Here is an 18,738-nt window from a genome sequence, read left to right on the forward strand (position 1 = left end):
TTCACTCCGCGACAGGGAAGAATTACTTAACAGAAATTTGAAAACCAGCTTCTGCTAAATCTGAACAAGAACTTCATCCAGTTTGAGCAGTAGACTAAAAGGAGAGAGTGGAGGGGAAATAAATGCAGAGGAAAATTTGCACTTACACAGGTTTTGTCACTGAGCCAAGACGCTTAACTTTTTTTTAATTTAGCATTTTGATTTTGAACGGGTGGTTTTCTTTCAAAAAAGAGAACAGGATAATTACAGTGTTGGTTATTTTTTCAGTTTTAGTTTGTTTCTATATGATTTGCTTCTTATTCAATAATTACCTGTTCAAATCAGTTCATTCACTGCATTATTTTAGACTTTCTTTGGCTGTTCTGTTTCAGGACACACTGCACTGCAATGAAAAGTTGTTTTAAAAACTTAATTATTTTCTAAAAGCAAGTACTCCAGTACTTTACCTTAGTGACCTTCACTTTTATTGGAGTAACATATGACCAGGTGGATCTGTAATTTGACTCCAGCACTGCGTGTGCATATGTATGCGTATGTAGTAGCAAACCTTTGTCCGTGGGGGGGCAGCGTCAGGCTTTACAGTGTATAGTCTGCCGAAAATTGAAGAGAAGAAGAAGAGGGAAAGGTGGCGGAGTCCTAGAATAATAAATAACAGTGATCAGCTGTATACTCACGAAGCGGATGCTATGAAAAGTGGATGTGACCCTGACGATACCTTAGCGGACTAACTATCCAGCCGACATTCGTTAGCGAAGCTCGGAGGTGCACAGCTCCCAGACTGATCCTACAGAGGAGCAGGGACACATCACACCACCGTGAGTATGAAGCCTCTCTTTGGGTTAACCTGACATTTTGCCTGGAGGCCGAGTTTTTTTCAGGTGTATTGCAGTGTTTACGGGCCGCCATTGTCAGCTCACGTAAGCTGAAGGTATCAGGCACCTGATGATGGTAGCTGACGGAAGCTAATGGTGTCATCCCTGTCATTAAATACAGACCTCATCGTGCTGCAGCTCAGTGAGGTTAGTCAGTGTAGCACAGGGATGGGTTCTTAGGGAGTGAACATGTGGAGGATTTCCTGCGTAAAGGGGCCCTGAAGGGCCTCTGCTGTCCACTCCTGTGCAGTGTCACTAATGATGCACTCATCAACACTACGGTGGCGTCGACGCAAAGCAGCAACAGGGAAACAAGTCGGGGATTGTGTTACAGTTCGAGCAACCGGGCAGTGTTTCCTCACTTCCAGCGAATCAGAGGATTGACCACAACCTGCAGTAGTCTAATCATCCCCAGACTCCCCAGGCTGTTTTCTAAGCCTTTCTTGGGTTTCCAGACTTCAACTTTCTACTACTGTAAGCTGTGATGCAACCACTGCTCACCTGTCTAAAACAGCAAAGAGCATATCAAATAAGCAACCAGTTGGTTAAGTATTGTTTAGCAGCGGAAGAGCCAGACATTTGTTTGATCTTCAGGCATTAATATCACAAATGCGGTACTCCTCAGTGGGCCAACGGTGTCAACGTTTTCTAGCTTGTCCCGCAGTTCCCTGGAGAGTTGTGGAAGGACATCAATACCCAGCAGGACAAAATGCCTCTGTTCTTCAGGAAGAAGAAACCCAGTGATGAATCGCAAAAAAGACTTGAATATCAGCTGTGTTGGGTAAGAACAACACGTGTCAGTCAACCTCCTGGCACTGCCTCACATAGTCAAAAGTATCTATCTCAAACAATAACTCCTCACCCTTGTCCCGCAGTCTAAGGAGGCGGGTGCTGATGACATCCTGGACATCTCAACTTGTGAGCTCTCAGAGGTGAGTCTGTCACTGTTGGGAGTTGTGTTACTGACTAGTGGTCTAAAGTCCATAATTTTAACTAAGAGCAGCCTGACAGTCTTATGAATCACATTCATGAGAATGTTGTGTTAACATGGCTGTTTATTTAGGACTGCTGTCACAGTTGCAAATACAGACTCCATTGTGCTGGGGAGCATCACTTTACATCATTCATTTTATTACTCACACTTGTTACTTGTTTCTCTTGCATTTTCCACTGTCACATGAGCAAATGTCAAGTTTCAGTTCCACCTTTTATCCTCTGTCAATTCACACAATTCCCACACGCTTATGTGTGTGCTTTCTGTTTATTTTCTATTCCCTTTTTTACTCTCTCTCAGCCTTTTTTGTCAAAATTTCTCACTTTCTCTCCATGGTGGAGTTATTATCCTTAAGACAACATTTCACCTGTGGGAGAGACACCCATTTACTTAGCAGATCACCCTCACTCTGCCTACATCCACCCCTCATCCACCATCTTGACTTATTTGATGGTTCTATTTACTTACATTTTACATTCACCATTATGCATTTCTGCTCTGTCTGCAAAAGTGAGCGTTTATTGGTTTGGTCAAACTACAGATGGTGTTGTCTTTGGTCTGTTCTGCCACAGGTTCCCTCAAGTGCCTTTTCCATTTGCAAGGTGCTACAGAAGAAGGTAAGAGTGAATTGTGGAGTTACAGGAAATTTATTTCTAGTGCAATGTATGTATATAAGAAATGTATGACCCTGGATGAACACTCAGCAGAGAGACGTGTGCTGTCTTTCAGGTCTTTATCCTCCACAACAATAAGCTGAGGTCACTGGTGCCTAAAGGATGTGACATCAGTGCTCTGGCCACTTTAAAGGTGATGTAATGCATCAGCATGGTGAGAAATAAAAACATGTTGTATAATTTTTAAAAATCTACCTCTAACCTCGAAGTGACATAGCGCAAGTCCTCCTGCTTTATAGTCAATCTATCAGCAAACAACCAATTTGATAATATAAACACGTTTGATGTTTTGTCAAAAGACTGTGATATACAGTGGATCTGATAGAAGCCTTACTTTTGACCCTCAGGTATTGGATCTGCATGACAATATGCTATGTGCACTCCCAGAAGACATTGGCAAGCTTGTGTCTCTGCAGGTAAACAATTATGAACTATTATGTGCAGAGGGAGTGTGAGTGAAACCTGCTCATTATCTGTTTGCATCAATTTGTCCTGTCAGATTCTGAATGTGGAGAGGAACTGTTTGAAGTCCCTTCCAGACTCCTTTGGTAATCTGCGGTTTCTGCAGACACTCAATTTGAAGGGTGGGCCACTAACTGCTTATGCATTACTGACATGTGCAAGTCAGATGAGCCTGGTAATGTAATGCCCCCATAACTGTGTTTGCAACAGGAAACTGTCTCAGCGAGTTGCCCACATCAGTGGGCTCTTTGAGCAGCCTTCGCACTCTGGACCTGAGCGATAACAAAATCACCAAGCTGCCCCAATCTCTGGCCTACATCCGCACCCTGGAGGTGTGTTATACATTCTTGGGAAAACCAAAACGTTGATTTGGTTACACTGTAGCACAAACCCTGTGTGAATGTCAAATCATATCAAATCAAATCAGATTTATTTGTATTGCGCCATATCATAACAAAGTTACCTCAAGGCACTTGATATTTAGAGCAGGTCTAGACCAAACTCTTGGTAAAACTCTGTATAAAATGTATGTGTGCTGTGAACAGAGCTTTACCCTTGATGCAGCCATGATGACCTACCCACCTGCTCATGTATGCACTGAGGGCACAGAGAGCATCCAACGCTTCCTGTGCAGCGGTGAGTGCTCACTTTGTGTTACTTGCTGTAACCTACTTACTGTGCCCCCCCTGCACACACACTCAAAGTCCTCTGTGAGCTGTGAGCTGTCCGTCTGTCCAGCAGCTTCTATATATTTACATTATGCTGCATGTACTTATCCAGATGAGGGACATCAGTAAAATCAAAATGTTTGTGTGTATATAGATATCACCCTGTCATGTGAGCTGAGTGTTGTCAGGTTTCTGATTAAGGAGCGCTGACAGGTGAAAGGTAGTTTTACAATGTCTGTGTTGAAAGTCATTCATACATTTACTTGGCTCTTGTTAACAGAATGAACTGCATCAGGTCAACCTGTACCGCAATCACTTTGGTCATTTTAATCCTGATATTAAATCTTTCTATTGTTTTAACTCTGGAGGTCATGTGACCATTAAACTTTGATGTTCCTGTGATCAAATCAGTGCAGGCTGTAATGAGTATCTGAAAAGGCCCTAAATGGTGAATGTTGTGCAGCTGTTGAATGTTAAAGGATCAGCCTGTGCTTTATATCCTTATTTGTTTAATACCATTTTAACAAGTAAGAGACTTCCAACACACACTAGACATGAGCACCACACCAAGAAGAATTATGGCTGAAATCAGGGTGACTAGGCCAACCTGCTTTTCAAATTGGATGAAAGCTCTAGTCAGTGGGATTTCAGTTCTTGTTCACGGACTGATAGTGTATTTCTTTGTTGATGTGTTTTTCAGAATTGGGGGAGGAGTACTGCTCCCCATCACAGTATCTCCTGCCAGTTCTGGAGAATGACTGCGGCAAACAGAGCTGTGACTGCTGGGATGGCTTGGAGGAGGCTTGGCAGGTGACTGACACACAGGACTGTCGAGATGTGGAGCTTTCTCTTGGCACACACTTATTTAATATGTCCCCACTATCTGTTCCAGACCAAGTTCAGTGACTACACCAGGAGAAAGGTGAGTGAGTGCACAGACACAGCTGTCAGTTTCCCCTCCAGATGTGGGGGTTTAGGTTTGTGAATCTCTTATTTTTAGAGAGAGGATACCTGCCTGCAGTGAAACAGTCAGAATACTTTCTATTATCTATACTATTTATCTCCAGCAAGCAGCAGATGGATATAGGTGCTAGATAAAGACTTCAAACTCTCGCTGCTCTTCTTTCTCTCAGTTTGGCATTAGAAGGATGTTGATTTTCAGGCGAGACTGAGTCATCGATGTTGTGCATGCCTGTGATGTTTGTGTTGCTTGTTGAGGCTTTAGCTGCACTGCGGGATTGTACCAAAGCTACAAAGGTCAGTGTTTTTAGAGGTAGATGCACACCTATGTGCAGTATAAAGACACTTGTCTATCCTGCTCTGTCCTTCAGGAACAGAAACAGGAGGAGAAACTGGCCTTTGAGCGGCACCTGGAAGAAAAGCAAAGAGAGCATACCCAGCTCTTACTCAGCAACAACTCCCGCAAAGAGGGCATCCTCAACTCCGTGCGACAGGTACACCACATGCTCACTCCTTCCTGGTCTTTGTTTTACCTGTCAGTGTTGGATTATTTTCTTTGACCTGAGTGACTCTCAGTCAGTGAACTTACAGAGCTTGTTTCTGTTTGTTGTTGCTGATCTGTAAGCTATCATCCCTCCCTCAAGATACGACACTAAACCAGTGTCCCATGCCAACACAGATCCTTCGTATGCCAAATCTCAGGCCTCTGTTCAGCCTGAGATTTGGCTGAATTATGACAACTCCAGTCATCATTAACAAATTAATATTTTGCATTAACTTGGTGTATTAGTTTTATTTTGGTGACCACATATGAAGCACTGCTTTGAGGAAATTGGTGAACATTTGGAGCACAGGAAGCGGAAAATATCAACATATATCATTTAGATAATATGGCTTCCAGTTAACTGGATCATTATAACTCCTGGGTGGCACATTGTTGTTGTTAAGATTGTCAAGACTCACTGTGGGGAGGGAGTTTCATGGATAGTAGCTCTTCTGAACACAACTGTCCTTCAAAGTGCCATCTATAAAAACCTCTTGTCACTATGGAGTTTATGGTACAGTTTTTCATTCTAAATAAGGTAATCTCCAGAAACCACAGGCTGCAACCAATTGCTGATTTATTTTTTTCCCCTGTATGTTTGTTGCTGACTTAAGTGAATCCTGTGTGACCTGTAGGAGCAGGAGCGTCTGGAGCAGGGGGTCAGTCAACAGCAGAGGGCTCAAGAGGCAGAGAGGATGCTGATGCTGGAGAGAGTCAGACAAGCTGAGGAAAGCATCAGCAACCGCGTCAGCAATATGCTGAGGAACAGCAGCCGGTAGGACCTCCAGGAACAGACTGTGTTTTATTGAAAGAGATCCACCTGTGTGGATCTGTGGCTCACGGTCAACTCTGTATATCAGATGCAACTCTTTTAACTGTGATATACTTCTATCTTTCCAGGCAGAAGAAGAGCACTGAGTTTCTTCAGGCCATGGAGGAAGATCGGTGAGTGGGTATATAACTGATCCATTACACCCAAATCTATCACATCAGACAGAAAAACAATTGGCTGCAATCATGTGGTTGTTTTCCACTTATCAGACTGAGCCTACTTATAGAGCACTTTCCTTGTCAGATGCACAAAGTGCTTTCCAGAGGAGGATAATAGAAACTGCAGAGGAGAAGCTGTGACACAGCAAACAGTGATCAAAAATTCATAAAGTACTAGTGGACCATTATTAACGACCAGGTGTAGTTTTTAAAGGGTTAGGGTTAGGGTCTTGAAAATTAGAGTCCGCCCCCCGGACCGATACTGGAAGTTGGTTCCATAGAAGAGGAGCCTGATAACTGAACGATCTGCCTCCAGATTTATTCTTGGAGACTTTAGGAACCACAAGGAAACCTCCATCTAGAGAGCAGAGTGGCCTGCTAGGACAGTAAGGAACTATGAGCTCTCTGAGATATGATGGAGCTTGGCCATTGAGAGCTTTATATGTTAAAAGAAGGATTTTGAATTCTATTTTACTGGCAGCCAATGAAGAGCAGCTAACACAGGAGAGATATGATCTCTTTTCCTAGTTCCTGTTAATATTCGTGCAGCAGCGTTCTGAATTAACTGAAGGCCTTTTAGAGATTTGTTTGGACATCCAAATAGTAATGAGTTACAGTAGTCCAGCCTAGAAGTTACAAATGCATGGACTAGTTTTTCTGCATCATCCTGAGAAAGGATGTTTCTGATTTTCCTAATGTTTCTCAGGTGGAAGAAAGCTGCCCGACTAACTTGTTTTATGTGAAGGACAAAGGATATGTCCTGGTCAAAAATATATACTGTGGCTCAACTGAACGGGTCGAATGGAGCATCAGTCTTATCATCGTCATGTCTTTTGGAGAGGCTTCTTCTAACCCCACTGGCTGCCAATTTATTTAAGGATTGATTTCAAATTATTTTAATCCCTTTTAAGGCCACATTTGGATTGGTACCAGTTGATCTTTCCCCTACTTTGGAACAACCAACTCTCTACTGAGGCAGTGTGAGACTGGGTGAAGTGTATTATAGCCTTACTGAGCTGCTAGAGTAGCCACAGGGCTTGTAATGACCTGGTCCAATGGCGCCTCAGGGAGCCCTATCTGTGTATTTTCTGATACTGGTGTCTGAGTTTGGGGGGCACAGCAATTAGTCTCCATATGTCGACCCTGCAATACTGTAGGCTGGTGACCTGTCCAGGATGTACCCCAGCTGACACCTACTGCGGTATCAGCACTGTAGATAGCGGATGTTCAAACACTGCACTCTGTAACTTTATATAGACTTGATGTCTGTATTTCTAAGGTTAGACTTAAGTTACAGAAAAGTCAGACAGCAGTGACTATTAAAATGTTGTTGACTTCTGCACAGGATCCGATTGGAGCATTTGACTGCTATCACACAGGAAGAGACCAACTCACTGAGGAAACGGGAGGTGGCAGGTGAGCTACGTGGCTGGAGACCTTAATTTAGCCTTTTGGCAGAGATATCTTCTTCTTTTTGTGTTTGATTTCTGCCAACACTTGACACATTCAGTTGGATGAGCTAAACCCACTATTAACAAATGCATAAAAACATTTGTGATGTTCACTTATCAGAGAACTTTGTAATGTTTGAAAAGGGTTAGCCTAACCCTAATGTTTGAGAGGAGGTCAGATCCTTGCTTCAGTCCTCTTCAGCTTCTCATTCTTGTGGTTTTAAAAAACAAGATGGCTAATGATCAAATTACAAACTTGAGGCCTCAAAACAGCAGCTCGCAAACCGATGGGTAACGTCACACTTGACACTGTGTAAAAACCTCCTTTATTAATTATTACTATGGTTGTTGTTGTTGATGTTGTTATGGTTATTATTATTAATGATACAGATTCTCTTAATTGTATAACATTGTTGGATTCATAGAGTGAGGATCCAGACAAATGCAAGAAAAAAGGGGGCAGGGATGAAAACTCAAAATCCAAAACACAGGCAAATCGGAGAAAAAAAACTGTGAACACAGGGAAGCCAAACATAGAGACGTCATTACATCTACGAAAGATATGTATTAAAATCTTTCAGGCACATCATTGATCAGAAATCTGTCCCACTGTGTATTCACAGCGGCCATGCAGAAGATGCTGTCAGACAGTTGTGCTATGAGTCTTCTCCAGGAAGCCAGTGACTATCGCAGACAGAGCCTAGTGTCTGAGGCCTACAGAAGGTTACACACACACACACACACACACACACACTCCAAATCAATGTTTTGAGTAACATGGGGCTCTTCTTCTTCCTTCTGTAACAGTAAAGAGAATTTGGACAGGAAGTTTGATAGCATGCTGTCCCTCCAAGCTTTGGACAAATCTAAAGCCATAGCCCAAATCCTGCAGGAGGTAAGTGGCGCCGAAGTGTGTCTCTGGGTGAAAAGCTCTCACCTGGATTCAGCATGAGGCCCAGTCACCTGTCTGCCTGTTCCTTGCAGGAGGAGATGCAGAAAGCAGCATTCCAGGTTCTGCAGCTCCAAAAGGACGCTGTGCATGGCTACATCCGTAACCAGGTCTGTGGAGAGGGGAGGAGGTCCTGTCTGAGCTCCGTCAAATGCTAGCTAAACAACATTAACATACTCTCCTAGTTTGCAAGACATCCTCGTTTAGCTTTTGTTCAACATCATATTTCATATTCTACTTTATGTTTCTGTGTGTCTTTTGTTACATTACTCTTTACACATTGACAAACTAATAATAATGTGAAAAGTGTGTAGTTAGCATAATTTATTTGTGGTTCCAGCAGACGTTGCATCCATACATCAGCAGCTCTCACACTTGTCATCTTGGGATTCTATGCAACCAGGGATTTCAGGAATTTGCCTCCTAGTTGCCTCCTATGATCACAAGCGGCTTTTTGGAACTTTAGTGAACACAGCTGCTGCATAGTTTGATCTCACTAATACCAATCAGCTTCATGATGGCTCAATATTTGACAATATTAAGGCCATGTTTTGAAGTGATTTTTATCATCTAAAAAACAGTAAAATCAAAATCACTTTGAGATTTTCACTGTATCAACAATGATTGTTATTCAGCCATCGAGAGATACACATGACCAATATCAGTCAAAAACATAAACATAAACCTAAAAATTGTCCATAACTCATGACCTACAGGGGACACCATAGGTATCTGAAACCTGCGCCTCAAAACCCAATCAACAGAATTTCACAATATTGGTTCATGTCAAGTGTTATTTTATTGAATTTTAAAATGTTTACAGAAAATGTATTAAATACAGAAAAGTTCAGCACTAATACATAGATGAAAAAGATTAAGCCCCTATGAATATGAACTTACTGAGTACATCCACAGTAGGAAAAAAAGACAACAGAGAACCTTATCTAACTCTCCATCACCCCACCGCTGTGGAGGGTCTGAGAGATTTAGTTGTTTCCTTCTTATTTGAACTGTGAAGAGACAGAAAGAAAAGATAGATAATAATAATATCACACCCAGAAAGATCATGATCCGTGTTTTTATCCGATGTTCATCAGCAGCATCTTCCTCCCTGCTACCTTCATGTTTGCTTCTGCACTGTCCCCAGATCAAGCTCATAGAGGGTGAATTAATGCAGCTGACTAAACTGGAGATTAAAAGGCGCAATCTTAACGCTGAGAACCTGCAGGTTGGTGCTGCCACCTTCTCCCTTTGCCTTCCTCATTTGCACATTTACCTTTTTTTTTCCTCTTTAATACCATAAAATCTATTTTGGTTATATCCCTGTCATTGCTTCATGTCAGCAACAGACATAAAGAAATGTGTCCTGCTTTACTTATTGAGTTATTATAAAGAAATGACTCAGCTCGGAGGCAGGCTGGTGTGTGTGAGACAGTATTTTCTAATGAGTGCATGTTGTGACTCTGCCTTGTGTGACATGTGCAGGAGGCTCTCGTGGAGCAGCGCACAGCCTTAAGTGATTTTTTGCAGCAGCTTCTGAAGCAGAGGGACCAGCGGGAGCAGGAGTTGCAGCAGATCCTGGTGAGTGATCTGCTCATAGCAATGTTGCCTTAGCTGTTTAAAACATGAGAAAATTATCCAGTGTTTCAGCTTTGCTTTTTTATTCTCAATACTGAGATAAATTCATGTTAGTTTCAAACGAACTGTCTCTTCCTTCAGCAAACTGGGATGCTAATGAAAATGGAGGTGACTCCAGGAAAGTGCTAGAATATGATCCTGTGTGAGCCTGGCATTAAATACATGATGGAGGAAATGCTCCTCCCTTGTGATAAATGAACATCTCAATGTGTGCTCAGTCCAAGTGTTGCCCATTGGTTTGGGAGACACAGAACTAGAAGTGGTCTCAGGCCTTCCTGTTGCTTGGTCTCATATACTCTTTGTCAGTGAGTCACCGTGGCTTGTTGACAGCAGCTTCAGCAGGTCAGCAGTTTGGAAAGCATCATTACATCACGCTTTCCTCCATCACCTTATCAGTTGGCTACCATTCTCTCATTTTTACATTGGCACACACAGCTCTGTCAATGGACTGACCCGTTCGTCTCATTTGTGTCTCTGCCTGTGTGTTTTCCAGGCTGAGATTGAGCTGAAGTCTGAGTCCAATCAGCAGAATTACTGGATGATCCAGTATCAGAGGCTGCTGGATGCCAAGCCAGTGTCACTGCATGTGCAGGTACTGAGCAGAACAGGACACATAGGCACAAACACACACACTGGAGGTTTAGTCTAACTTTTCAAACTGTGATGTCATCATAGGAGGCAGGCATTGAGGGGGATTTAGTCAGCCTGCTGTCTAAACTGTCAGCTCAACATTACCTGCCCATCCTGGCTCATCATCGAGTGACAGCTGAGGCCCTTCGCTACATGAGCTCCTCCGACCTCAGGAAGGTCCATGTGCAACACTGACCTATATGTTTCTGTCAGACCAAATCAGATGTAAAGAATTATTGCAGAGAGTGTGTTTTGTCTGTTTAAATGTGTTCTGAGCTGCCCTATATTGAGCCTTCGGGGGCCACCATATGAATAGCCTGAGATGTTAACAGAGATATCTATCTTCAGGCTGCAGAGGTCCATCACTCACATTCAGGCCCACTCACATGCATGTCAGGCTCTGTGCTTATTAATGCCACTATTTATGCAGCACTCTTTGGAATTCACTCTTTCACACTGTTACATCACTCTACTGTGTTCTTCCTTTCCTGCCTGTTTGTTGAGTTTGACTGACACAAGGTGCTAAGATGAGTGTTGTGAGCACCTATGAGCACCTATGAGCAGAATAATTAACAGGAACTTCATTGGTGTGTTCTCAGCTGGGAATTAATGAAGTGGGGATCCAGAAAGCTCTGCTGACCTGGGCTCAGCAACACCAACCACAAGGTACCTGACACAATCCTGTAACGTTAAACACACTATTAGCTGTGCATGCTCACAGGTGGAACCAGAACCACGTACACTCACATCTGTCAGCAGCTCACAGCTCAAGGAGTCATGAAAGAGATAAACTAAGGGCTAATTAATGTGCTAACATAGTCAGAAGACGTTCTTCAAATACAGCCATCACTGGCATTAGTGACGGAGTAGTCATAGTGCCAGAGTACACAAAAGTCACCTCACATTATCAAAACTTTCCTTTCTCATCATCCATTCTATATTTTCTATCCTGCTTTGTTATAAATGTTGATGATGATTAACCTGCTATTGACCTGATGATGTATCAGCCAGTCAGAACTCATCGCCCGCTTATCTATCTCTCTGTGCACTGGCGCTGTTCCTCACAAGGAGCATGTGAGGCCTTCCACTGGGAGAAGGTATCAGAACTCACTCCCACGGCTCCACCCCCTTCCTCTCCTACATCTCTTCCCAGTACATCAACCATCCAGATGCCGAGCCCTCCGCTCACCCCAGGGACCCCTGTCACACCTTCAGCCCCTAGCCCTGTGGAGGGACCAGGGAACTCTGAGTGTGTTGTCTGCATGGAAACCGGGGTAAGAAGACCATTCAGTGTCAGATGCATTTTAAGCAGCACTAATAGTAGATGTCCAAACTCTCCACCTTTCTGACTTTGTCTCACTGACTGACTTAGTGTCTGACTGGCCATCTGTCCCTCTGACTGACGAGCAGATTGTATAAATGACGTGTTTTACTAACTGAATTCCTTGTCTCTAAATCTCGAGACTAGGGTTAGCAGACTGTGTATGAACTCAGATCCTGGATGCTGATCTGGGACTGAGGACCAGACCACTATTTATAATTAACTGAGCAACTCTGGATTCCTGGGTGGACAGCAACTGTGATTACAGTTTACATAAGTCCCCTAAACGCCTCATATGCAGGCTATTAGTGGATAACTAACTGTTGGCTGCACAGAGGAGATGAGCTTTTACCTGTATGGGCTGTGTGGAATGGTGTCTCTACAGGCGTCAGTCTTACACACACCATGGACAGGTCAACAGTCAGCCTCCACACAGACACAGAGAAAATATTGAGACTTTATGGTTCAGATATGGAACATGCAGATTGTTCTCATTAGAATTGTGCCTGGGGCCTTTCTCAGTGGAGTTTGTATGTTCTCACCGTGCTTGCATGGGTTTCCTCCCACCGTCCAAAGACATGCATGTCTAGCTTAATATTTGACTCTAAATAGTCCGTAGGTCTGAGTATGAGTGGTTGTTCGTCCTTGTCTGTCTCTATATGCTGGCCCTGCGATGGACTGGTGACCTGTCCAGGCAATGTTGGCTGGGATTGGCTCCAGCACCCCCTGTGGCCCAGAAAAAGATCAGAAGTAGAAAGCAGCTTAGCAGTTTAGTCTGATTAAGTATGCAGCAAACACAGGAATGTATCCTTGTTCCTGAAGAGGACATGCTGGCTATTGATCCCCTCTCTCTCTCAAGTCGCAGGTCATCTTCCTGCCCTGTGGTCACGTGTGTTGCTGCCAGGTGTGCAGCAATGCTCTGCTGACCTGCCCACTGTGTCGCAGCAACATCTCCCAGCGCATTCGTCTCTTCCACAGCTAGAAGCTCCCACCCGGCCAACCTGTTTCCTCTCTATTTATGCATGAGCAATCAAGCTGCTGTGAGTGAAAGGTTACCTATACAAAAGCTCTGTAGCTGGATTTTCAGGGACTGAGCCTTGTCCTGTATCAACCTTCCAATACTCATGTCATGTATATACTTTGAAAATTAAATATTTGAATGGACTTGAGTTACTGATGGTCACATCCATGTCTGTTGTCTGTATTTTATTTTTTTTTTGTTTGTTTTTATTGTTTTATATATTAGAGCCAACATGACACCACTAACTGCTTCAGGTCCTTTCTCCACTAATGTGCCTTTCACTGAAATTGTATTGTCTCTGCTTCAACCAAAGTAATACGTATCCAACATTCATAGACACAACAGAAAAAATCATCACTGGCCATTGTTGCTATTCAGTGTGTTTCACAGCTTGTTGTGTTCTCTCTCACCCTTGTACCTCTGTACTCACTCCGTATTTATATGCTGTTAATTGGTGCAAATGAATAAAATAAATGAAGACAAATGTGTACTTTTGTTTGATCGTTTATGGAGCAAAGGGGCACAGGGCTTGTATTCCAGCACCGTGCTGGATCTCTGGCGAGTGTCATTGGACTGCAAGTAAAAAAATAACATTAAAAGCCAACCCTGTTTATGCTGGATATTGATGGATATTGTCAGGTTGGAGAAGTCAACTAAGTTCCCCTAATAGAATGAAACACCAAACTAACATCACTAGCCAATCAGAAGTAGGGGAGAACCAGCAGGTGATGCTGCAATCCAAACAACTTGAGGAAAAATGAGCTCCAAGTTGTCAAACTCTGAAATTACTGCTTCCAAAACAAACATAAATGGCTGCTTTGCATATTTTAGCGTTCAGTATACGGTGGCTATATGCCAAACTAATTTTTTCTCCTCCAAGAAAGGTGCTCTATTGATTTGAGATCAGTGAAATCATTGTCATGTTCCAGCAAGCAGTTATAGAGGGTGTGAACTTTGTAACGTGGTGTATTGTCCTTTTGCAAGTATTCATCATAAGATGGGTGAGCCAAGTGTGAGCCGACATTCGTCAACATTTTTAGTAGGTCAGAATTTGGTGTAAACAACATGAAAGCATGGATCCATCCTGACTTGTATCACTGCGGGCTCAAGCCAGCAGCACCAACATTTTCAGTGCGCCCGTGCCATGGAACTTACGGGAATTCAATACCGAGCGAGAGTACTTCCGGTTTTCAAATAAGACGTCGGTAATACAAAGGCAATCAGTCAAGCTCACCCATTCATTCTAATGACTAAAATACAATTTTTAATGTGCCGTAATATCACTTTGGTCCATAAGTTCTCACAATGGTTGGTACAGTTGACCTCAGGACCATCCTGACTGCTACCTCACTCAGTATCAAACATTTTTACTGTATCATTTTGGAGAAATTAGGCCTTGAATTTGTCTTTTTTTTTTTGTGTGTTACACTGAAAAAGCCTAATGTTCCATCTTTACTATACAATAACAACACTTTGGCCCATAAGTTCTGACAATGGTTTTATTGTTGGCAAATAGGACAATTCCAGTCACTAGTCTTTGCCTGCTGAGGTGTTGCAGAGTCCATGTTAAGGCACTCCACATGGAACCACCGGCAACAGGTGTCAAACTGAATCTGTAAAAAGCATGCAAGAATAAACCCCCGGGTATTTAGGTCATGTCCCAGATGATATTTCACTGTGTGAAGATGCATTCACACAGTGTAAACCAATATGTAATGTATGTAAATGACATGAAATTACAAGGTTGGCATGGCCATTGTTTTTGCATTATTCATGGTAATCACTAACATTTTGTACCACCACCCTTTGATGACTATTCATCTGTATTTGTTTAGTCTCCAGATCAAAATTTTGTCATCACTTGTAAAACATGCTTATCCTTTTGGCTGGCAGGCACCTAGCCTTCCAGCCTTGTCTTTGGCAGTCCCTGACCAGGTCGTCATATTTTTCCCTCTTCCGCTCAAAGGCCTCCTCCATACGTTCTTCCGACGGCACCGTGAGCTCTAGTATGACAGCATTCTTTGTTGCCTCTGGCACCAGAATGATGTCATGTCTGAGGGTGGTCTTCGCAACATGCTGGGGGAACTTGAGTTGGCTGCCCAAGTCCACTGAACTGCCAGTCCTGTGCAGAGTTGAGAAGCCCTGATTTTGCTCTCTGTGTTGTTCTTGGCTTCTCTCCAGCCATGGCCTTCTTCATGACTTTTGCCCTCCAACAGCTGCTAATGCAACTAAGTATGTGTTCGAGCGTCCTCTTTCCCTGGCAAAGGGGGCATGCTGGTGTATCGACCAAACCCCAGCAGTGCAGGTTGGAAGGGCTGAGAAGTACATCGTAGACAGCCTGGACCAAGAACTTGATGTGCTGTGGCTCTGCCCACCAGAGCTCAGTCCACAAGCTCTTCCTCTCCGCAACTTGCTCCCATCTCGTCCAGGCACCTTGCTGCCTTATTCCCACTGCTCTGCTGGATCTTTCCTCCTCCACCACTACTCTCACCTCATTCTGGACTAGTTGCCTCCGCTCCTGTTCCCGCGCCTTATCAAAAACGAAGGGATGGGATGGTTGGTTCCCAAGAGGACTCTGTGGCGCAGTCCAGACTCTGCCTGCGCCACTGCTGTATCTGCTCTCCATTTCCTGCCAGTCTTAACTGCTACTCCTGCTGCTGATGCTTTTGGGTGTGCTGACTTGTGGAATTGCAATGCCTCCCTTGCACACAAGACCTTGAACTCTTCCTCAAAGGATATCGGATATTGGCTTCTCAGAGATGGTAGGGACCAGTGTTCCTGCAATAGAGAAGCAAAACTTATCTGTCACTCTGCCCTTTTTCAAGACCAAGGATCTTGATTTTAATAGCTTGAATGACATCCTGGCCCATCCAATTTGCCTCCAACCCCGTTAAGATCCATCTGCCTCCAGGCACTGACTTGGTAGTCAATGTCAGGTCGGTTGGCGGATCCCAGATTTAGATTTGGTACCTCTATAGTCTGGTTCTGCAGATTTCACCAACATGTCCATTGCCAGAGCTGACAGGATCACTAAGATAGTGCAGTCTGTGTTAATTCCCATCTCCATTCTGTGCCACTCAGATGTGGCACATGTGTGACCCAGCTGAGACCCTCAGGCTGAAGTCACCGTAGTAATCCAGGATGAGATCTCTTACTGCAGCTGGAACATGGTGCCTCTCCAGGGTTTCAAAGACAATCTTGTGGGGCATTAAGATGTAGGCATTGGCCAGGTCTAGCCACAGCACCACCAGATCACCCTTGTTCTCCCTTGCTTCTCTGAGGAGCTAAGTGACCACGCCAGCATGCTCTAAGCACTCTGGTACCCCGGGGATGCCACCTTTCTGCATGGAGGTGTTGATGTATCCATTCTTGAGGAAGAAATTAGCCAGTCGCTTAGCTACAATGCTGAAGAAGATCTTCCCTTCAACATTCTATAGAGATCCACACACCCTCTGCAACCACTGCTGTGCTGCTTTTCCCCTTCTCCAGATGACGCTCAAGATCTTGGGACAGTGTTTATAGACCTTATAAGATGTTCCGCTTGGTCCTGGTGCTGACCTGGACCTTGCTTTCCTCACCACCTCCTGAACTTCTTTCAGGTGTTTTCCTGTGTTGTTCTGCTCTGTGCAGGATTGGGAGCTTTTCCTGATAATCAGATGGAGCTCTGCCAGTGGTACACACTCTTCTTCACTTGCTGCCTTGTGCTGTTTCTTCAAGGCTTTCAGTTCTTTCAGTCCAGCAACCCAGCTCTTGAACCCAATTTTCCGATGGATGTGCAATTTTCTTGGAAAATATCATTCACAAATGCACTTATACAGTGATTGTTATGAACTCATGAAATAAGAATTAATTCAAAATTAAATACAAAATAAAAAAAGTGTATAGAAAAATTTATTTATTAATTTATCTAAAAAAAATAATTAATAATAATAATGTATTTTTTCCCTCCAAAATTATACAGTAAAAATGTTTGATACTGAGTGAGGTAGCAGTCAGGATGGTCCTGAGGTCAACTGTACCAACCATTGTGAGAACTTATGGACCAAAGTGATATTACGGCACATTAAAAATTGTATTTTAGTCATTAGAATGAATGGGTGAGCTTGACTGATTGCCTTTGTATTACCAACATCTTACTTTGAGAACCGGAAGTAATCTCGCTCGGTATTGAATTTACGTAAATTCCATGGCACGGACGCACTGAAAATGTTGGTGCTGCTGGCTTGAGCCCGCAGCGATTCAATTGTCCAATTTTGCTGAGCTTGTCCAAAATGTAGCCTCACTTTCCTGTTCTTAGCTGACAGGACTGGCACCCGGTGTGGTCTTCTGCTGTAGCCTTCTTCAATGATGGAAGTGTTGTGTGTTTCCTTGGTTCTGAGTAGTTAGTTGAGTCATCTTGAACCAGTCTGCCCATTCTCCTCTGACCTCTCACATCAACAAGGCATTTTCTGCACACACAACAGCCGCTCACTGGATATTTTCTCCTTTTCAGACCATTCTCTGTAAACCCTAGAGATGGTTGTTTATAAAAATCCCAGTAGATCAGCAGTTTCTGAAATGCTCAGACCAGCCTGTTTGGCACCAACAACCATGCCACATTCAAAGTCACTTAAATCCCCTTTTATCCCCATTCTGATGCCTGGTTTGAACTTCGGCACATTGTTTTGAACACGTCTCCATGCCTAAATGCATTGAGTTGTGGCCATGAGATTGGCTGATTAGCTATTTGTGTTAACAAGCAAGTAAACAAGTGTACTTAATAAAGTGGCCGGTGAGTGTATATTAGTCTATGTTATAATGGCCCCGCTTCTCACTTGACTTTATCAGCTTAGTAAAGGTTTTCTTAATGGGTTTACGGTGTCAGTCTCTAGTGTCAAGTCTCCAATATAGCATGGTGTTCATGACTTAAATGTGGGTCCCATTTAGAGGATAATGGACCTTAAAGCTGGGGATGCATTGGAGTGAGGCTACCCCATGATTGAGAAATGGACAGTTTAAAAGACATATTTATGCCAGTCTTTGAAAGAGAGAACAATAAAAGATAGAATTTTTAGAAAGTTTAACTCATTAGTAAAGGATTGATTCAAATGCAATCTTCATTAATGTTATATAAACTTTGATGAATCAAACTTGATCTAAACTAGCACATCAGATTTGATCAGAGTAAGCTCTGCATTCAGTGACCCCTCTAAACTGCAGACTGTTCTCAATAGAACTGTGTTGACAGACCTTTTGTTACAAATCCAGTCTCATATGAACCCACTGAGGTTGGTTTTTTTTTCCCCCTAATCCTGTCTCAGTCAAATGGGGAATTTTGGAAGTTGGGACTCTATAGCAGCAACCTGTAGTGCTGTAACAAATCAGATTACCAAGACTGGTGTCCTGGTCTGTCAAAGGTCCTTGGTTGGTCTTTATTACTAGTTCATGTTTTTTTAAATATATCATATGATGATAGAGAAAATGAAGTTATAACCTTGTGAAATCTGAAGGTGCTGCTGAACTCAAAATTGATAACTGATCAATTTTTGTAAAACACTGAAAGATTTAAAGACAATGTCCATTAA

General features: G+C 43.1%; 1 protein-coding gene and 1 pseudogene across 2 annotated transcripts; one reads left to right on the top strand and one right to left on the bottom strand.

Moving 5' to 3' along the window:
* Nucleotides 1-218: 218 nt before the first annotated feature.
* lrsam1 (leucine rich repeat and sterile alpha motif containing 1) lies at nt 219-13,657 on the top strand. Of its 2 annotated transcripts, XM_029515315.1 has the most exons (25): nt 220-815; nt 1,525-1,653; nt 1,748-1,804; nt 2,439-2,483; nt 2,596-2,673; nt 2,888-2,956; nt 3,040-3,124; nt 3,213-3,336; nt 3,550-3,638; nt 4,371-4,480; nt 4,563-4,592; nt 5,002-5,124; nt 5,810-5,949; nt 6,075-6,119; nt 7,510-7,580; nt 8,239-8,338; nt 8,423-8,510; nt 8,600-8,674; nt 9,712-9,792; nt 10,050-10,145; nt 10,696-10,794; nt 10,878-11,009; nt 11,432-11,498; nt 11,901-12,106; nt 13,013-13,657. In XM_029515315.1, exons 2-25 carry the CDS (start codon nt 1,582-1,584, stop codon nt 13,133-13,135), a joined length of 2,205 nt encoding a protein of 734 aa, XP_029371175.1. In that variant the 5' UTR covers nt 220-815; nt 1,525-1,581; the 3' UTR covers nt 13,136-13,657. The 2 variants fall into 2 exon arrangements, 1 of the variants encoding a protein (XP_029371175.1); XR_003841315.1 differs by lacking the exon at nt 13,013-13,657 and having other exon boundaries at nt 219-815; nt 3,213-3,334; nt 3,548-3,638; nt 10,878-11,498; nt 11,901-11,982.
* A 1,374-nt stretch (nt 13,658-15,031) lies between these two features.
* On the bottom strand, nt 15,032-18,150 carry LOC115052329 (uncharacterized; annotated as a pseudogene).
* Between the last annotated feature and the right edge of the window lie 588 nt (nt 18,151-18,738).

This window comes from Echeneis naucrates, chromosome 12, assembly GCF_900963305.1.
Source record: "Echeneis naucrates chromosome 12, fEcheNa1.1, whole genome shotgun sequence".
Lineage (NCBI taxonomy): Eukaryota > Metazoa > Chordata > Actinopteri > Carangiformes > Echeneidae > Echeneis > Echeneis naucrates.

Bases quoted from the DNA above. Each gene is read 5' to 3' on its own strand.
- lrsam1 (XM_029515315.1), top strand. From the start codon at position 1,582: ATGCCTCTGTTCTTCAGGAAGAAGAAACCCAGTGATGAATCGCAAAAA. The intron at 3,125-3,212 runs GTGGGCCACTAA...TGTTTGCAACAG, and splicing joins GCAGACACTCAATTTGAAGG to GAAACTGTCTCAGCGAGTTG. The intron at 5,950-6,074 runs GTAGGACCTCCA...CTATCTTTCCAG, and splicing joins ATGCTGAGGAACAGCAGCCG to GCAGAAGAAGAGCACTGAGT.